Source organism: Rhinolophus sinicus, linkage group LG09, assembly GCF_036562045.2.
Source record: "Rhinolophus sinicus isolate RSC01 linkage group LG09, ASM3656204v1, whole genome shotgun sequence".
NCBI lineage: Eukaryota > Metazoa > Chordata > Mammalia > Chiroptera > Rhinolophidae > Rhinolophus > Rhinolophus sinicus.
In genome coordinates, this window is record NC_133758.1 from 58,565,288 (window position 1) to 58,581,920 (window position 16,633).

At 39.2% G+C, this 16,633-nt stretch overlaps 1 protein-coding gene across 4 annotated transcripts in view; it reads left to right on the forward strand.

Moving 5' to 3' along the window:
* Positions 1 to 16,633, forward strand: part of EEFSEC (eukaryotic elongation factor, selenocysteine-tRNA specific) — a 292,225-nt gene that overhangs the window by 105,431 nt on the left and 170,161 nt on the right. For all 4 annotated transcript variants that reach the window (XR_012498843.1, XM_074340481.1, XM_074340480.1 and 1 more), the window contains exon 2: positions 175 to 382. Coding sequence is in view for 3 of the 4 variants with exons in the window: in XM_074340481.1 (XP_074196582.1) it covers positions 175 to 382 (208 nt within the window). In the remaining variant the exon portion in view is untranslated. The remainder of the gene's footprint in view (positions 1 to 174; positions 383 to 16,633) is intronic.

Consider the following 16,633-nt stretch of genomic DNA (forward strand, 5'->3'; position numbering starts at 1 on the left):
TGGGGACCTCAGCATTAGGAGCATGGCTCTCCAACCACCTGAGCCACCTGACTGGCCCACCATCCACTTTCAATACTTTTAATTTGACCGATTTTACTTGACCTCAGGCATTGGGCAGCTTTTTTAGCTCATCTACCCCCTTTCCCTTTCTAACCTTATCTTCTCTTCTCCCAGGGGCCCAGATCATTGATCTGATGATGCTGGTCATCGATGTGACCAAGGGGATGCAAACCCAGTCAGCGGAGTGCCTTGTGATCGGGCAGATTGCCTGCCAGAAGCTGGTTGTAGTGCTGAACAAGATAGACCTCTTGGCTGAAGGGAAGAGACAGGCAGCCATTGATAAAATGACCAAGAAAATGCAGAAGACCCTAGAGAACACCAAGTAGGTTTGCCAATGAGAGGGTACACAAGCAGGCTTCGGGGTATACACGGATTGATTGGACAGGTAGTTGCTAGCCTCGGGTCCTAGTAAAAAAGATCTCACCTGGCCATTGCTTGCTTACATGATGGGTAAAAAGTCTAAGGTGCTTTTGCAAGAGGCCAAAACATACAGAGACATAAACAAGCAAGGAGTTGATTTTTCAGGTAATTTCCTAACATGAGCAGTGGGTGGGTAGTTCTGCTCTTCACAGTGTTCAGAAACCCAGGTTGCCTCCATCTTGCTGGCCCTCCACTGTAGGATGTGTCCTTGCCTGTGCGGTCAAAGCAGGCACAGGCCTTGCTGTTCACATTTATAGGAAGGTCCAGTATGTAGGTCCTGGACCTGGAAGGGGCGTACCCTTCCCACTGAGATTCCGTTGGTGATGACTCTGTCCTACCTGCTCATTTAGCCAGGGAATATGTCCCCTCACTGTCTGTTTAGCTGCAACTGGGTCATCAAAAGGAGATATGAGTTCTGGTGAATGATGATGTTTCTGTCACAGAGGCTTATAAAATTGGATGGACAGACAGATCGACCAATGGATGTTGTTGAGGGGAGACTGTGAAAGGCTGTAACACAAAAAGACTTTTGCAGTACTTCAATGCTGAGGATTTTACAATTTCATCTTGTGGAAAGTGGGGAATTGTTAAAGAATTTTGTGCAAGAGAGTGACTGAAAGAGGTTTCCGTCCCATTCAGAGATGGCTGGCTCAGGTGGAAGGATGGCGTGGCCAGGAGGGTCTGGATACAGACAGGGAGAAGTGGTGGTGGTGGTTTTTCTAGGGAGAAAAGTTAGCACATTCTGATAGGAGAGGTCCATGTGGACAGAAAGGTAGTAGTTGTTCTGGGTGGGTAGGGGTGGGACAGTGTGGGGTCTATGGGACAGAAGCCACCTGGTTGCTCACGTGGTCAAGGGAATGACTAATTCTGATGTGGTCGAGAAAATGAGAACATGTCCTTGTTGAGCATGCAGTTGGCAAACCTCATTGTTTTATCAATTCCTCTCTTCATTTCTGGGCCACTGCCTTTTGGTCAATAATAAATAGTGGTCACTGGGAGACAGTGATGCTTCCTCTGTGCTATGCAGCCCAAGACAATATCCTGCTACTTCCATCTCTCCTTCTCCTGCATGTGGAGGGCAAGCAAGAAGAGAGTGTTTTTGTTTCCCTGTCTTAAAGATTGATATGCCTTCCCATCTATGATTTTTTTTTTTCCAGATCCAACACCTGCAGCTCTCCCTCAGAATTCTCAAGTTGGTTAAATTAAAGCTCCAGCCTTGTGAATGGGCCAAATATGTCATAAAAGATTTCCTAGCGCTGCCTTTTGTTAGCAAAATTCATCAATCTGATAAAATCGACACATTTAGATAAGTGTTGCATAAGAATTCAGACTTTGTTATTCTCAACGGAAGTGGATATGAGACTGTAAAAAGGAAGATAAAAAATTATATCTTCCTTTTTAGTGAGTTATTTGATCTCCCTGCCATTTTATTTTTTTGTCAGAAAGGGAAGAACAGATCCTTCAGACTCCTGCGTAAAAACCCAGCACAGTGTCACTATCATTTGTTGTGGACCAGGACCTTCTGGGAATGGCTTAGGGTACTTTTAAGGGTGAATTAATGTAATTTTAATTAGTTAAATTTAAGGAAAATTCTCGCTCTCATATAAATTATCATTCTATTAATTTATTGGTTGACGGTCAGATTGTGGATTTTATCACCACATCCAGAGGAAATTGTCCATCTGAAGGGCCTTTGAACCTTTTCCTCTCCTCATTCAGCACCCAGAAGGCTGGGATAGAAACTCAGATAAAGGAAAGGCTTGCTGCCCTGATGGGTTGGAGTTAGTGGGCCCCATGGGCCTGTGGCCAGACCAAAGTGGACTGCCTCTTAAGAGCACATTAGTTTTTACCTTTGTGCAACAGATAACTTATTTAACTCATTTTAAGTGACTCTTTCCTTTTGTTACGGTTCCTTTGTTAAGTAAATCCTTTGTAAATGCTGGTCCAAATGTGAAGAAACTTTCTATGGAAAGGAATAATTTGGACTGGTGAACTATGTATGATCAAAACCTAAAAACTGTTAAAACATAGAACTTGTTTTTTTCCTATGCTAAGAGTAATTGAAAGAAAATTAGGAAAATAGAAGAAAGTGATTAAAAGAAAGAGGAGACCATCCAAAGATTCCTTTTCTCAAAATAGCAGCTACAGACATTTTGGTATACTATGTATACTTTTCATTATGAATAGTATTACGTCCCTCCCCTTCGCCACTTTTCCTCTATTTTTTTAAATTATAGTAAAATATACATAATATAATATTATTTTAACTTTGTAAATGTACAATTCAGTGGCATTAATTGCTTTTACAAAGGTATGTACCCATCACCACTGTCTATATCTAAAACTTTTTCATGATTCCCAACATAAACTCTGTACCCATAAACAGTAACTCACCTTCTCTGCCCCCTCCCCTAACCCCTGGTAACCTTTATTCTGCTTTCTGTCTATATGAATTTGCCTATTCTAGGTACGTTATATAAATGGAATCATACAATATTTGGCCTTCTGTGTCTGGCTTATTTCACTTGCTTTCAAGGTTCATCCACGTTGTTGCATATGTCAGAATTTCACTTCTTTTAATAGCCGAATAGTATTCTGTTGTGTGTCTATACCATATTTTGTTTATTCATTCATCTATTGATGGATACTTGGGTTGTTTTCTTTTGATTATTGTGAATAATGCTGATATGAACACTAGTGTACAAAAATCTATTCACGTCCTTGTTTTCAGTTCCTTTGGGTATATACCCAGGAGTAGAATTGCTGGGTCATATGGTAATTCTATGTTTAACTTTTTGAGGAATCACCAAACTGTTTCCCATAATGGCTATGCACAAGAGTTCCAACTTCTTCACATTCTTCTCAACACTTTCCTTTTAAAAATAGTTATCCTAATATGTATTGATATGAAGTGGTATCTCATTGTGGTTTTGACTTGCATTTCCCTAATGACTAATGATGTTGAGATCTTTTCATGTTCTTATTGGCCATTTCTATATCTGCTTTGGAGAAATGTCTATTCAAGTCCTTTGCCCATATATTAATCATGTTGTTGAGTTGTAGAAGTTCTTTATATATTCTGGACATTAATCCCTTGTCAGATATATGGTTTGCAGGTGTTTACTTCCATTCTGTAGGTTGTATTTTCACTTTCTTGATAGTATCCTTTGATGAACGAAAGTATTTAATTTTGAGGAAATCCAATTTACAGATTTTTTCTTTTGTTGCCTGTGGTTTTGGTGTCATATCCATGAAATTGTTGCCAAATCCAATGTCATGAAGAGTTTCTTCAGTGGTTTTTTTTCCTAAGAATTTTATAGGGTTAGCGCTTAAGTTTAGGTCTTTGATCCATTATTAGTTAATTTTTATAAGGTGTGATAAAAAAAATACGGTGACTATTTAAATTTAAAAAAATTATTACAGTAAAAGATATTGCTATTAAACCCCTTAAAATACTTCCCCTAGCTTCGAACACACTTATCCCAACGTTCTTGCCACTTTCTGAAGCAGTTTTGGAAGTCCTTTTTCGTGAGTGTCTTTAGTTACGCTGTCATGGCTGCCTCAATGTCCTGAATTGATTGAAAATGTTTATCTTTCATGGTCATTTTGACTTTGGGGAAGAACCAGAAGTCTCACTATGCCAGATCTGGTGAATAAGGTGGATGAAGACACACCATCACGTTTTTATTTGACAGAAATTGCCATACCAGAAGTGATGTGTAACATGGAGCCTTTACCATTGTGATTAGAAAATATGGTGAATGCTACTGCTGGGTGCCATCCAATGGAAAGGCAGGGATCTTCCATATGGGAAGCGGTGCATCGAACCTTAGTAACACTGTGTGACAATTTTCAACTTGTTTGGTGCAGTCAGTCGGGTATGAGCTATGGTTGAGAGAAGGTGTGTTTTAAAATGTGCCATAAATCATCCTCCATCATGACAATGCTTCGTGTCACACATCGTTTCTGGTACAGCAATTTCTGTCAAGTGAAAACATTATGATGTGTCCTCATTCAGCTATGCACCAGATCTGGCACTGTGTGACTTCTGGCTCTTCCCCAAAGTCAATGATTCAGGACATGGAGGCAACCACGAGAGCATAATTAAAGACACTCATGAAAGAGGACTTCCAGAACTGCTTCAGAAAGTGGCAAGAATGGTGGGATAATTGAGTTCAAAACAAGGGGGTGTATTTTGAGGGGTATTAATGGCAATGTGTCTTCTAGTGTAATAATTTTTTTATTTTATTTAAACATTCACCGTATTGTTTGATCACACCTCGTGTAGTATAGGTTAAGTGCCCAACTCGATTCTTTTGCATGTAGGTATACAGGTTTCCCAGCACCATTTGTTGAAAAGACTGTCCTTTCCCCATTTACCCTTGTCAAAAATCAATTGGTTTTTTTCTGAGTTCTCTATTCTGTTCCATTGGCCTCTATGTCTGTCCCTACGCCAGTACCACGTTGTTTTGTTTACTGTACCTTAGTAGTAAGTTTCAGAGTAAGGAAGTAGAGTCTTCTAATTTAGCTTCTTTTTCAAGATCATTTTAGCTATTTGAGGCTCCTTGCAATTCCTATACGAATTTGAGGATCTGCTTTTCCATTTCTACAAAAAATTGTTGCTGGAATTTTAATAGGGATTGCACTGAATCTGTACATTGCTTTACATAGTATGAACATATCAAGTCTTCCAATCCATGAACCTGGATGCCTTTCCATTTATTTAGATCTTCTTTAATTTCTTTCAGTATTTTGTAGTTTTCAGTGTATTAGTCTTTCACGTCTTTGGTTAGATTTATTTCTAAGTGTTTAATTCTTTTAGATGCTATTATAAATGTAATTGCTTTCTTAATTTCCTTTTTGGATTGTTTTTGCTGATATATAGAAACACAACTGATTTTTGCGTGTTGATCTTATACCTTGTAATTTTGCTGCATTCAATTCTCCCCTTTTAAACATAATTATAATCATGAGGTATTTACACTTTTGATTTATGATTTTAACATTTTATATAGCAGTTCTTCACTGTTGTTAACCCTTTCAACTGACTTCATTTTTCTTATAAATAAATAACCCTTTGACCATCATTAAACTTTGTATTTTCAGTTTTTTTTTCTCCCCAGGTGTGAGATTACTGGATCAAAAGGCATGAACCCTTTTAGACCTTTTAGTATACATATCTTTTTTTTTTTTCCAAAAAAAGGATTAGTCCTGTTTTACACAGGTGTTAGCAGCTAACTTTGATTTCTCATTTTAAAATATATTTGAAACTTAGTAGGACCAAAATGGTATTTTACTCTTGTTTTAATGTGTGATTCTTTAGTTACTGGTGAGATTGAGCATTTTCCCTTAAGTATATTAAACAGTTGTGTTTTTATGTGTTTCTTTGAATAATGCCCATGTATTTGTCTATTTCCTTTTTGCAATTTTAGTGCTTTCTTTTTCATTTTCAGGAGTGTTTAATATTAATAAAGATATTATTAATTAACCCTTTACCTATCATTTTTACTACAAATAAGTCTTCAGCATTTATTGTCTTTCCATTTTAGTTGCTTTTTTGACATAAGAGAAGTTTCTAATTTTTATGTAGCCAAACTATTGATGTTCTTTGTGATTTCTTTATCTCTGAAAGCATTTAAAATTACTTTTGTGTAAGCATTTGTCAATGTTAACAGAAATCAAAATAAAGGTTAAAAGGTATCCACAATTTTCTCAATGCATCAAAGTATTTTTCCCTAGGATTCTTGTCAGTCTTTCCTACATGTACGTGATTTGAGGTAGTTGTTATCACAACTTTGACACCGTTCTGTGTTCTAGGCTGTTTTATTTATTTTTCCACTAAATATTGTCATCTGACATTATCCTTGATGCATCTTCCTTCCAGACTCCCTCTGTGTTTCCTCCTGCTTTTTAAACACTTCCTGTTGTTTCTGTTTTAGCTAAGACTGTGCTTAGAGTCCACCGGGGCTTCCTTGCCCTTGCCTTCCTCCTTAGGATTGGGCGGAATGCCAAATCTTAAGTAATTTGGCTGCTGCTGAGGAGACTCTTACAAGGTGTGCATTCCATACTGGCTATGTGTCTGACTAGCTGTGTAGTCTTAGATAACTTAGTTTATCTCTCTGAGTTGATATTTCTTCCTCTGTAAAATGGAAGCTGATAAGTTCAGCCTCATAGCATTTGTTAATAAGGGGGCATTTGATATGGAGCCTGGCACATAGTAGGTGCTTAGTAATAATGGTAACATGTGGACCACCTACTGCGTGCTTGGCACTGTACTAGGGATTCCTATATACAATCAGTTGGCTCCAGGGGTAAATTTTATATCTGGCTTGATTGGTGAGAAAAATAGGCATAACAGATATTGGCTATTTATTTTTAAGATTTTTTTTTTAATTTATTTTTTAAATTTATTGGGGTGACAATTGTTAGTAAAATTACATAGATTTCAGGTGTACAATTCTGTATTACATCATGTATAAATCCCATTGTGTGTTCACCACCCAGAGTCAGTTCTCCTTCCATCACCATATATTTGATCCCCCTTATCCTCATCTCCCACCCCCTACCCCCCCCTTACCCTCTGGTAACCACTAAACTATTGTCTGTGTCTATGAGTTTCTGTTTCTCATTTGTTTGTCTTGTTCTTTTTTAAAGATTTTATTGGGGAAGGAGAACAGGACTTTATTGGGGAACAGTGTGTACTTCCAGGACTTTTTTTTTTCCAAGTCAAGTTGTTATCCTTTCAGTCTTAGTTGTGGAGGGCGCAGCTCAGCTCCAGGTCCAGTTGCTGTTGCTAGTTACAGGGGGCGCCGCGCACCGTCCCTTGTGGGAGTCGAACCGACGACCTTGTGGTTGAGAGCCCACGCTCCAACCAACTGAGCCATCTCGGAGCTCAGTGGCAGCTCAGCTCAAGGTGCCATCTTCAATCTTAGTTGCAGGGGGCGGAGCCCACCATCCCTTGCAGGACTCGAGGAATTGAACTGGCAACCTTGTGGTTGAGAGCCTTCTGGCCCATGTGGGAATCAAACCAGCAGCCTTCAGAGTTAGGAGCACGGAGGCTCTAACCACCCGAGCCACCGAGCCAGCCCGATATTGGCTATTTTGAATTTTACTATTTCAAACCTAAAACTTACACTCTTTGTTTACATCTTTTACAGGAGTTATACACATACATCACACACGCACACACATGCACACACACTTTTGTTTTTGTTTTTTTCTTATCGGAGATCATTTCTGTGAGTTGACAAAGGTTAACCTACATGCGTAGTCAGCATCTCTGGGCCCAGCTTACCCATTATGTATCATACTGCAAGGGGAGTCTGGGGGAGGTGGTGAGGTGCTGGGAACAGAAATATTTGCTTCAGGTCAGCTTCTGCCTGCACTGCTTAGCTGTGCAACTGGGCTCAGGGCTTTTCTTGACATCTCTGGTTGGAGCCCCTTGTGCTCCTAGAACCCAGATACCAGTCTGGTTCTGAACCCGGAGATAGGAGGGGACTCTTGTACCCTAGGAGTTGCTGTACTACCTTTTTGCTACCTGAAGCCAGGGTGTCCCAGTGTGTAGCATGTTCAGAAATCAACAAGGCCAGCTTCTCTTGAGCCTGGGAAAAGACCAGACACCCAGCCCCACATGCCTTTATGTGTTATTACAATACATTGCCCAAAAGGGTTTGTTACAAAAATAATTGAATTTTGGAAAGCTTTATGGTTAATTGCTGGAATTCTCAGTGCATGTTTTTACCCTTCTCTGTCCCTTTGGTCCCTGGGATCATGGAGGGTAAGGAAAGATAATGTACATGTACTGAGCCCTGGTTTGCAGTTGGGTCCTTGTTCGCTGGTTTCTGTGGCTGGAGCCTTTCCTTCCGACTCAGAATGGACTCTTCTCTCAGCCTCTCCTCCGCCATGGGAGAGGTCTGGACTCTAGACTCCTACAGACCAGCCACTTACCCCCAGACCCTTTGGCAGCCCCAGGCAAGTCACTTGGCTTCTCTGACAGTAGGCGTCAGAGCCCTTGCTCATGGGGTGTTGAGGTGACGTGGAGATCACGCAACACAGTGCTGGCACAGAGCAGGCATTGAGCCGGCATCTCCTTTTCTTTCATTTTCTCTTGTGTTTCTTTTCTTCTCTCTCTCTCTTCCTCAGTGTTTTCATGTCTTCCCTTCTCTCCTTTTCAATTTTTGCTCTCCTTCCTTCCCGCTCCAAACTCTCTTCTTTCCCTCTGGGTATTGCCCTTCCCAAGGCAGATATCTAAGTTCTGACATTTTTCTGGGGGGCAGCACGGCCTGCCTGAGTTGCTTTGGACTTGATTGGTGAGTGGGTCTCAGGCCCTGTCTGGAATTTCCCCGTGAACTTGCATCATCTTGTCACTGACCTTTGGGCAGCCAGTGGCTCCTGAGATTGTTTAACTTGCTCTTTAGGGAACTCCAGCTTCTCAGAGTTACTTCTTCTGGTCTTTAAAAAAAATCTGATTTTCTTTACACACTTGGCTCAGGCAGGCCAGGAGCAGTGTGTTTGTGGAGTCAAGACCAACTGAAATAACCACCCCCCTCCCAACCAAAGGAGTGTACTCTACACTTGGGCAGGAAAGACCAACCAGTGGAAGAAGTAACCGTGGGAGATTTGTCTATAATTTAAAGACTAGAGCTTAAGTGGCTTCCTCAGAGCAGCATGGGGGCTTCTGAGAAAGGAGAATTTGCTTCTGACCTGGGGAGTCAGGAATTTAAATTGGTTTTAGGAGAGCAAGTGATAACTAAGCATGGGTGAGGGCCACAGTATGTGATGCATGTCAGGGCACTGAGCACTCAGAAGGGATGCAGGCAGCTGGCAGCTGCCCTTTTTTTAAGGACTGTTTCCAAGCTCCCCATGGCACTTTCCCACACATTAACTTATTTGGTGTGGCAGATGACCCTGCTGTGTAGGTCATGTTTTTTCCTGGACAGTAAAATGGAAGCTGAGCGAGGTGGTGCAACTTAAGTCAGATGTGGACTGGAAATTAGTCCTGGGTTTCTTGCTCAAATTCCCATCCTCTGTGCCTTGCCTCAAGGTGCCTGTCACCTGGGTTAGGTTTGGATAGACAGAGAAGAGGGAGGTAAGGGCAGCAGTGGGAGAACAGTTTGGTGCTGGACAAGGACTTAAGTTTATTCCTGAAAAGGGGTGTTGGTGAGATGAGTCAGTATGGAGAGGCTGGGGCCGACCACAGAGAGCCTTGTGGACCAGCCTAGATGCCAGGCTTCATCCTTGGGCAGTCATGAGCCCCTGAAAGTATAGAAGGGATAAAGCTGATGCCTCAAAGTGGTGCTGCTGGAAGATTATCACAGCTGTAGTCAGTGCCTGGTATAGGGCCATAGACAGACTTTGGAGAGCACTTGGATGACCTGGGGTGATAAGGGCCTAAACTAGGGTGGAACTTGTTGAGAATGAAAATTGGGGGGTGGATTGGAGCTAGATCCCAAAAGAGGAACTGACCAAATGCTGTGACCGCAGAAGACATTGGTGACCACGCAGGCAGAGATGACTTCAGAGACCAGGGGAATATTGTCCCATGATCAGAAACCAGGAAGCTAGGGTTGGGAAGCTGCTTGTTGGCAGTTGATGGCATAGGACTACAGTGCTAGAAAGTGGTCTTGGCTGAAGACACAGATTTGGGAATGTCCGCAGAGGAGCCTTGGCACAGGTCGTCAGAGTACAGGGAGCTCCTAGAGGCAAGAAGAACCAGGCTCTCAGGGACTTCTTGGAGAGACCTACAGTAGGTAGGGGAGGAAGAAAGTCCTCTCCAGGAGGCAAACGGTAGTTGAGGGCCATGGAAGTAAAGGTTTGGGATTGTGAGGTAGAAGGATGGGGAGCCCTCTGGCTAATGATCATCTGGGTCAGATGTCACAGATGGGGAGAGAGACTGAAGGAAGAACATTGACTTCACCACTGGAGAGTTGGTATTGACCTTTAGGAAATACAAGTTCTCTTCTGTGCCCCCTCACCTACTCGTCTTAGCATCACACAGAGTTGGTTCCCCTAGTCGGTGCCCCAGCCCCTCATGCCCCACTGCTCTGGGACCCCTTGGTTTATTCATTATACAACCTCCATAGAGCCTGGCACAGAGGAGATGCTTAGTAAATGTCTCTCAGCTTGAAAGGGGAGCCAGAAGTGATGTAAGGAAATTGGGCATAAGTTCCTGATGAGTAAACAGAAGTAGTATTTTGAAATGTGAGAAGAGAAATTGGGTGTTAATTGAAAATGGCAGTGGGTCTCAAGCAATCCTGCAAGAGAAGATAAATCTGGGAATGTAGAAAGGCAACAGGCACAAAATGCAGAGATAAGACTGGAGGGGCTGATGAAGGGAGGCAAAGGGATGGGGGGTGGTCAGATGGGGGTTTCCTTTAGACATGGCAGGTAGACCAGGTGGCAGTAGATTATTTCTTGAACATTTCCCTTCTGTTTCCTGTTCTTGGACTGAGTCCTTTGTCCTGCTTCCCATTGGGAGCCACAGTGGGGAAATGTGCGGGAATGGCTGAAGGTCTTAAGGATGATGAACAAGGCAATATTACTCAGAGTGACCACATATCAGACAAGAGAAGTCTAGATTTGTACTTGGGTATGACAAAAAAAATGCAAGGAAAGGATCCTGAGAAGATGGCAGAATAGGAAGCACCAGGAATCTGTCTCCCCACCTAAATAACAGTTTCACTGATAGAATCTGTCTGATAAAAACCATTTTGGAACTCTGGATTTTATTGAAGGCTTGCAACTTCCAAGGGAAGGCTTAGATGGCAAATTGCAGTTAATTTCCATCAATTTAAGCTCTTAACACAGCAACAACTACCTATCCCCTACCCCCATCCTTAAGCAAGTGTTAGGCACCTATGCAGGTGTTCCTGGAGCAGCTTGTGCATAAATCATGGGAGCCAGAGTGGGCAAAAATGACCCTGTCCTCAAAATATCAGAGATCTGTGCTCTGATCACTGATTGCCGCATCTGATCACAGAGGTGCAGACAAAGAGGCAGGCAGCCATTGTTCTTGCATATCCCCCATATTGTTTCAAGCCCCTTCTCCTCAGCTGAACTGAATTCTGGAGGATATAAAGGACCAGCACCCTTTTTTGTCCCTCCTTCAATTTTTCTCTTTTTCCCTTTTCAGGAGTCAAATATAAAGACTAGGACATTCAGAAACAATTGCTTTTATAGGGAAAATTACAAAGTGACCACACATGCTCAGATAAGGGCTCAGATAAGACCTGAGAAGACCTTACGTTTACACCTCAGGCTGATTCTCAGCACAGAGACAACCTACAATCAAAACACAAAAACAATAATAAAAAAACCTGGAAATCCTGGGGAAGGAGAAGAATCTGATCTCCAGAGTTACCATATTGTTAGACTCAAATGTTCAGTTTTTAACAAAAAAGTAACAAGGCATATAAAGAAGCAGGAAAATATGGACCAATCAAAGGGGGAAAAATCAATAGAAACTGTCCCTGAAAAAGACCTAATGGCAGATATACTAGATAAAGACTTTAAACAACTAAAAGAACTAGAGGAAAATATGGAGAAAGTGAAGAAAACAATGTACGAACAAAATGGAAATTCAGTAAAGAGATAGAAAACCTAAAAAGAAACTCTGGAGCTGAAAAGTACAATACCTGAAATTAAAAATTCACTACAGGGATTCAAAAGCAGAGGTGAGTACACAGAGGGAAGAGTTGGCAAACTTGAAGATAGGAAAATGGAAATTATTAAGTCTGAGGAACAGAAAGAAAAAATATTGAAGAAAAGTGAACCGAACCTGAGGGACCTGTGGGTTACCATCTAGTGGACTAACATATACATCATGGGAGTCCCAGGAGGAGATGAGCGAAATAAAGGGGCGGAGAGAATATTTGAAGAAATAATGGCTGAAAACTTCCCAAATTTGATGAAATATAAGCATGCAAGAAAATCAATGAACTTCAAGTAAAATGAACTCAGAAACCCACACTAAGACACATTATAATGAAATTTTCAAAAGACAAACACAAAATCTTGAAAGCAATGAGAAGTGACTCGTCACACATCAGGGAGTCTCATTAATATAATGAGCAGATTTTGCATCAGAAACTATGGAGGCCAGAAGGTAGTCAATAGTCAAAGGGCCCCTATAGTCAAAGTGGTAGAAGAAAAAGAAAGTCAACCAAGAATCCTATATCCAGCAAAACTGTCCTTGAAAAGTGAGGGAAAAATTAAGACATTCTCAGATAAACAAAAGCTGAGGGAGTTCATACTACTAGATCTGCCGTGCAAAGAGAAAGACCTGCCCTGCTCAGGAGAGTCCTGCAAAGTGAAATGAAAGGAACCTAGATAGTAACTGGAAGCCCTGTAATGAAATAAAGATCTCAATAAAGGTAAATACAAGGGCAATTATAAAAGCTAGTACTTTTGTAACAACAATTGTAATTCCATGTTTTTTTCTACATGATTTAAGAGACTAATACAGCAAAAACTGAAAAAATTATTTGTCTGAAAGCTAGTATTATTGTAACTTTGGTTCATAACTCCACATTTTGTTTTCTACATAATTGAAGAGATAAATGCATTTAAAATAATTATTAATTTGTGTTTTGGGGCATGCAGTATGTAAAGATGTAATTTTGTGGCATGAACAACAGAAAGGGATAGGTCAGCTTTATAGGAGCAGTTTTTCATGTTATTGAAATTAAGCTGGTATAAATTTAAATTAGAGTGTTATAACTTTAGGATGCTAAATTTAATCTCTATGTTAATCACAAAGAAAATAGCTATAGAATGTATACAAAAATAAATAAGAGAGCAATTAAATATTTCACTATAAAAATCAACTAAACACAGAAGACAGTAATGCAGGAAATGAGAGACAAAAAAGCTGTAAAGCATATAGAAAACAAATAGCACAATGACAGAAGAAATTCCCTCCTTATTAGTAATTTCTTTACATGTATATTGCTTATGCTCTACAATTGAAGTGCAAAGATTGACAGATTGGACAAAAACATATGATCCAACTATATGCTGTCTACTAGAGGCTCACTTTAGATCCAAAGACACAAAGAGAATCAAAAAGATATTCCAAGCAAATAATAACCAAAAGAGAGCAGAGTCACTATACTAAGGCAAAATTGACTTTAAAAAGGTTCAATATAGCAAGAAGATATAACAATAGTTTTAAACATTTACTTATCTAATGACAGATCATCAAAATATATGAAGCAAAACTGACAGAATTGAAGGTAGAAATAATTCTACAACAGGAGTTGGAGATTTTAATACTGTACTCACAATAATGGATAAAGCAACCAGACAGAAGATAAGGAGGGAAATAGAGGACGTGAACGACACAATAAGTGAACTCGATGTAACAGATATATACAGAGTAGTCTACATGACAATAGCATACACATTCTTCAAAATGCAGATCTCAGTAGATTTAAAAAGATACTTATCATGCAAAGTATCTTTTCTGACCACAGCAGGATGAAGTTAGAAATCAGTAACAGAAGTAAAATTGGAAAATACATAAATTTGTGGAATTTAGAAACACACATTTAAACAACCAAAGGATCAAAGAAGAAATCACAAGGGAAGTTATAAAATACAGAGTTAATGATACCGAAAACATAACATACCAAATTTATGGGACACAGTGAAAACAGTGTTAAAGGGGGTGGGGGAATTTATAGTTATAAATTCTTACATTGAATAATAAGAAATATCTCAAATCAACAACCTAACTTTACAACCTAAGGAACTAGAGAAAGAGCAAACTAAACCAAAGGCAGCAGAAGGAAGTTAATAATAAAGATGAGAACAGAAATAAATGAAATAGAGAATAGAAAAAATACAGAGAAAATCAATGAAACCAAAAGTCGATTCTTTGAAAAGATCAACAAAATTGACAAACTACTAGCCAGATGGACTAAGAATAAAAGAGAGAAGACTCAAATTACTAAAATCAGAAAATGACAATGGGTGGAACAACATGGATGGATCTAGAGGGTATTATACTAAGTGAAATAAGTCAGACAAAGAAAGACAAATGCCATAGGATATCACGTACATGTGGAATCTAAAGAACAAAATAAATGAACAAAACAGAAACACATAAATACAGAGAAAAAACTTAGGGTTGCCAGATAGGAGGTGGGGTTGCGGAGATAGATGAAAAGGGAAGGGATTAAGAAATACAAATTGGTAGTTACAAAATAGTCATGAGGATGTGAAGTATAGCATAATTTGTAATAACTATGTATGGTGTCATGGATAATTGATTTATTGGGATGACCACTTCGTAAGTTATATCAATGTCTAATCACGATGTTGTATACCTGAAACTAATATATCATATGTCAACTGTAATTGAAAAATAAAAAAAATAATTTAAAAAGAGAAATGAAAATGGTGACAATGCTACTAATTCTACAGAAATAAAAAAGGATCATAAGAGAGTACTATGAACAGTTGTATGCCAACAACTTGGATAATGTAGATAAAATGAACAAAGTTTTAGAAACACAAAACCTACCAAGACTAAGTCACAAAGAAATAGACAATCTGAGTAGACCTATAATTATTAAAGAGATTCCATTAGTAATTAAAAATCTCCTGAAAAAGAAAAGCTCTGGACCTGATGACTTCACTGGTGAATTCTAACATTTAAAGAACTAACACCAGTCCTTCTTAAACTTTTCCAAAAAACTGAAGAGGAGGTAACACTTACTAACTCATTCTATGAGGTCAGCATTACCTTGATACCAAAGCCAGACAAAGACACTACAAGAAAAGTACAGACCAAAATCGCTTATGAATATTGATATAAAAACCTTCAACAAAATACTAGCAAATTTAATTCAGCAGCATATTAAAAGGATCATGCAGCAAAACCAAGTGGGATTTATTCCTGGAATGCAAAGATGGTTAAACATAAAAAATCATTTACTATAATACACCACAATAACGGAATGAAGGGGGGGGGAACCCCACATGATCATCGCAACTGATGCAGAAAAAGCATCTGACAAAATTCAACATCCTTTCATGATAAAACCACTCAGAAAACTAGGAAGAAAAGGAAACTACCTGAACATAATAAAAGCCATACATGAAAAACTCATAGCAAACATATTCAGTGATGAAAGACTGAAATTTTTCCCTCTAAGATCAGAAACAAGTCAACGATGCTCACTTTTGCCACTTCTATTCAACACAGTATTGGAAGTTCCAACCAGAATAATTAAGCAAGAAAAGGAAATAAAAGCATCCAAATTGGAAAGGAAGAAGTAAAATTATCTCTGTTCACAGATGATATAATCTTATATGTAGTAAAACCTAAATATTCCACAAAAAACTGATTAGAACTAATATATGAATTCAGCAAAGTAGCAAGATACAAAGTCAACATGCAAAAATTCGTCGCATTTCTCTACACAAACAAACAACAATCTGAAAAGGAAATTATGTTCCATTTACAGTACCATCAAAAAGAATAAAACACTTAGGCATTAACCAAGGAGGTAAAAGACTTATTAATGAAAACCACAAAACATTGCTGAAAGAAATTAAAGAAGAAAAATAAATGGAAATATATCCCATATTCATAGATTGGAAGACTTAATATTGTTAAAAAGTCAGTAATACCCCAACCAATCAACAGAGTCAACATAATTCTCATCAAAATTTCAATCACGTTTTTTGCAGAAGTAGACAAACCCATCCTAAAATTCACATGGAGTCTCAAATTTCCCCAAATAGCCAAAATATTCATGAAAAAGATGAACAAAACTGGAGAATTCACACTTCCTAATTTCAAATCTTACTACAAAGCTACAGTAATAAAAAGAGTGTACTGGCAAAAAGAGTGTACTGGGATAAAGAGACACTAGTAGATCAATAGAATAGGGAACTCAGAAATAAACCCTCGCATATGAGGTCTGACAATTAAGTTTGTGAATTTGCCACTGTGCGCTTACATTGCAGCACTGTGCAAACAGCTCCGTAAGGTTTCATAAACTTGGTATATCAGTGTCTCACAGCTGTGTTCATGTCAACATGTGGTGATGTCTTGCTGAGTGGCATTCATTATTCTGTGTTTTTGTGTGCTCTCATGGAAATGTCAGCTTGAATTAGAGCAATGGTCAAGCATTAAATTTCTTGT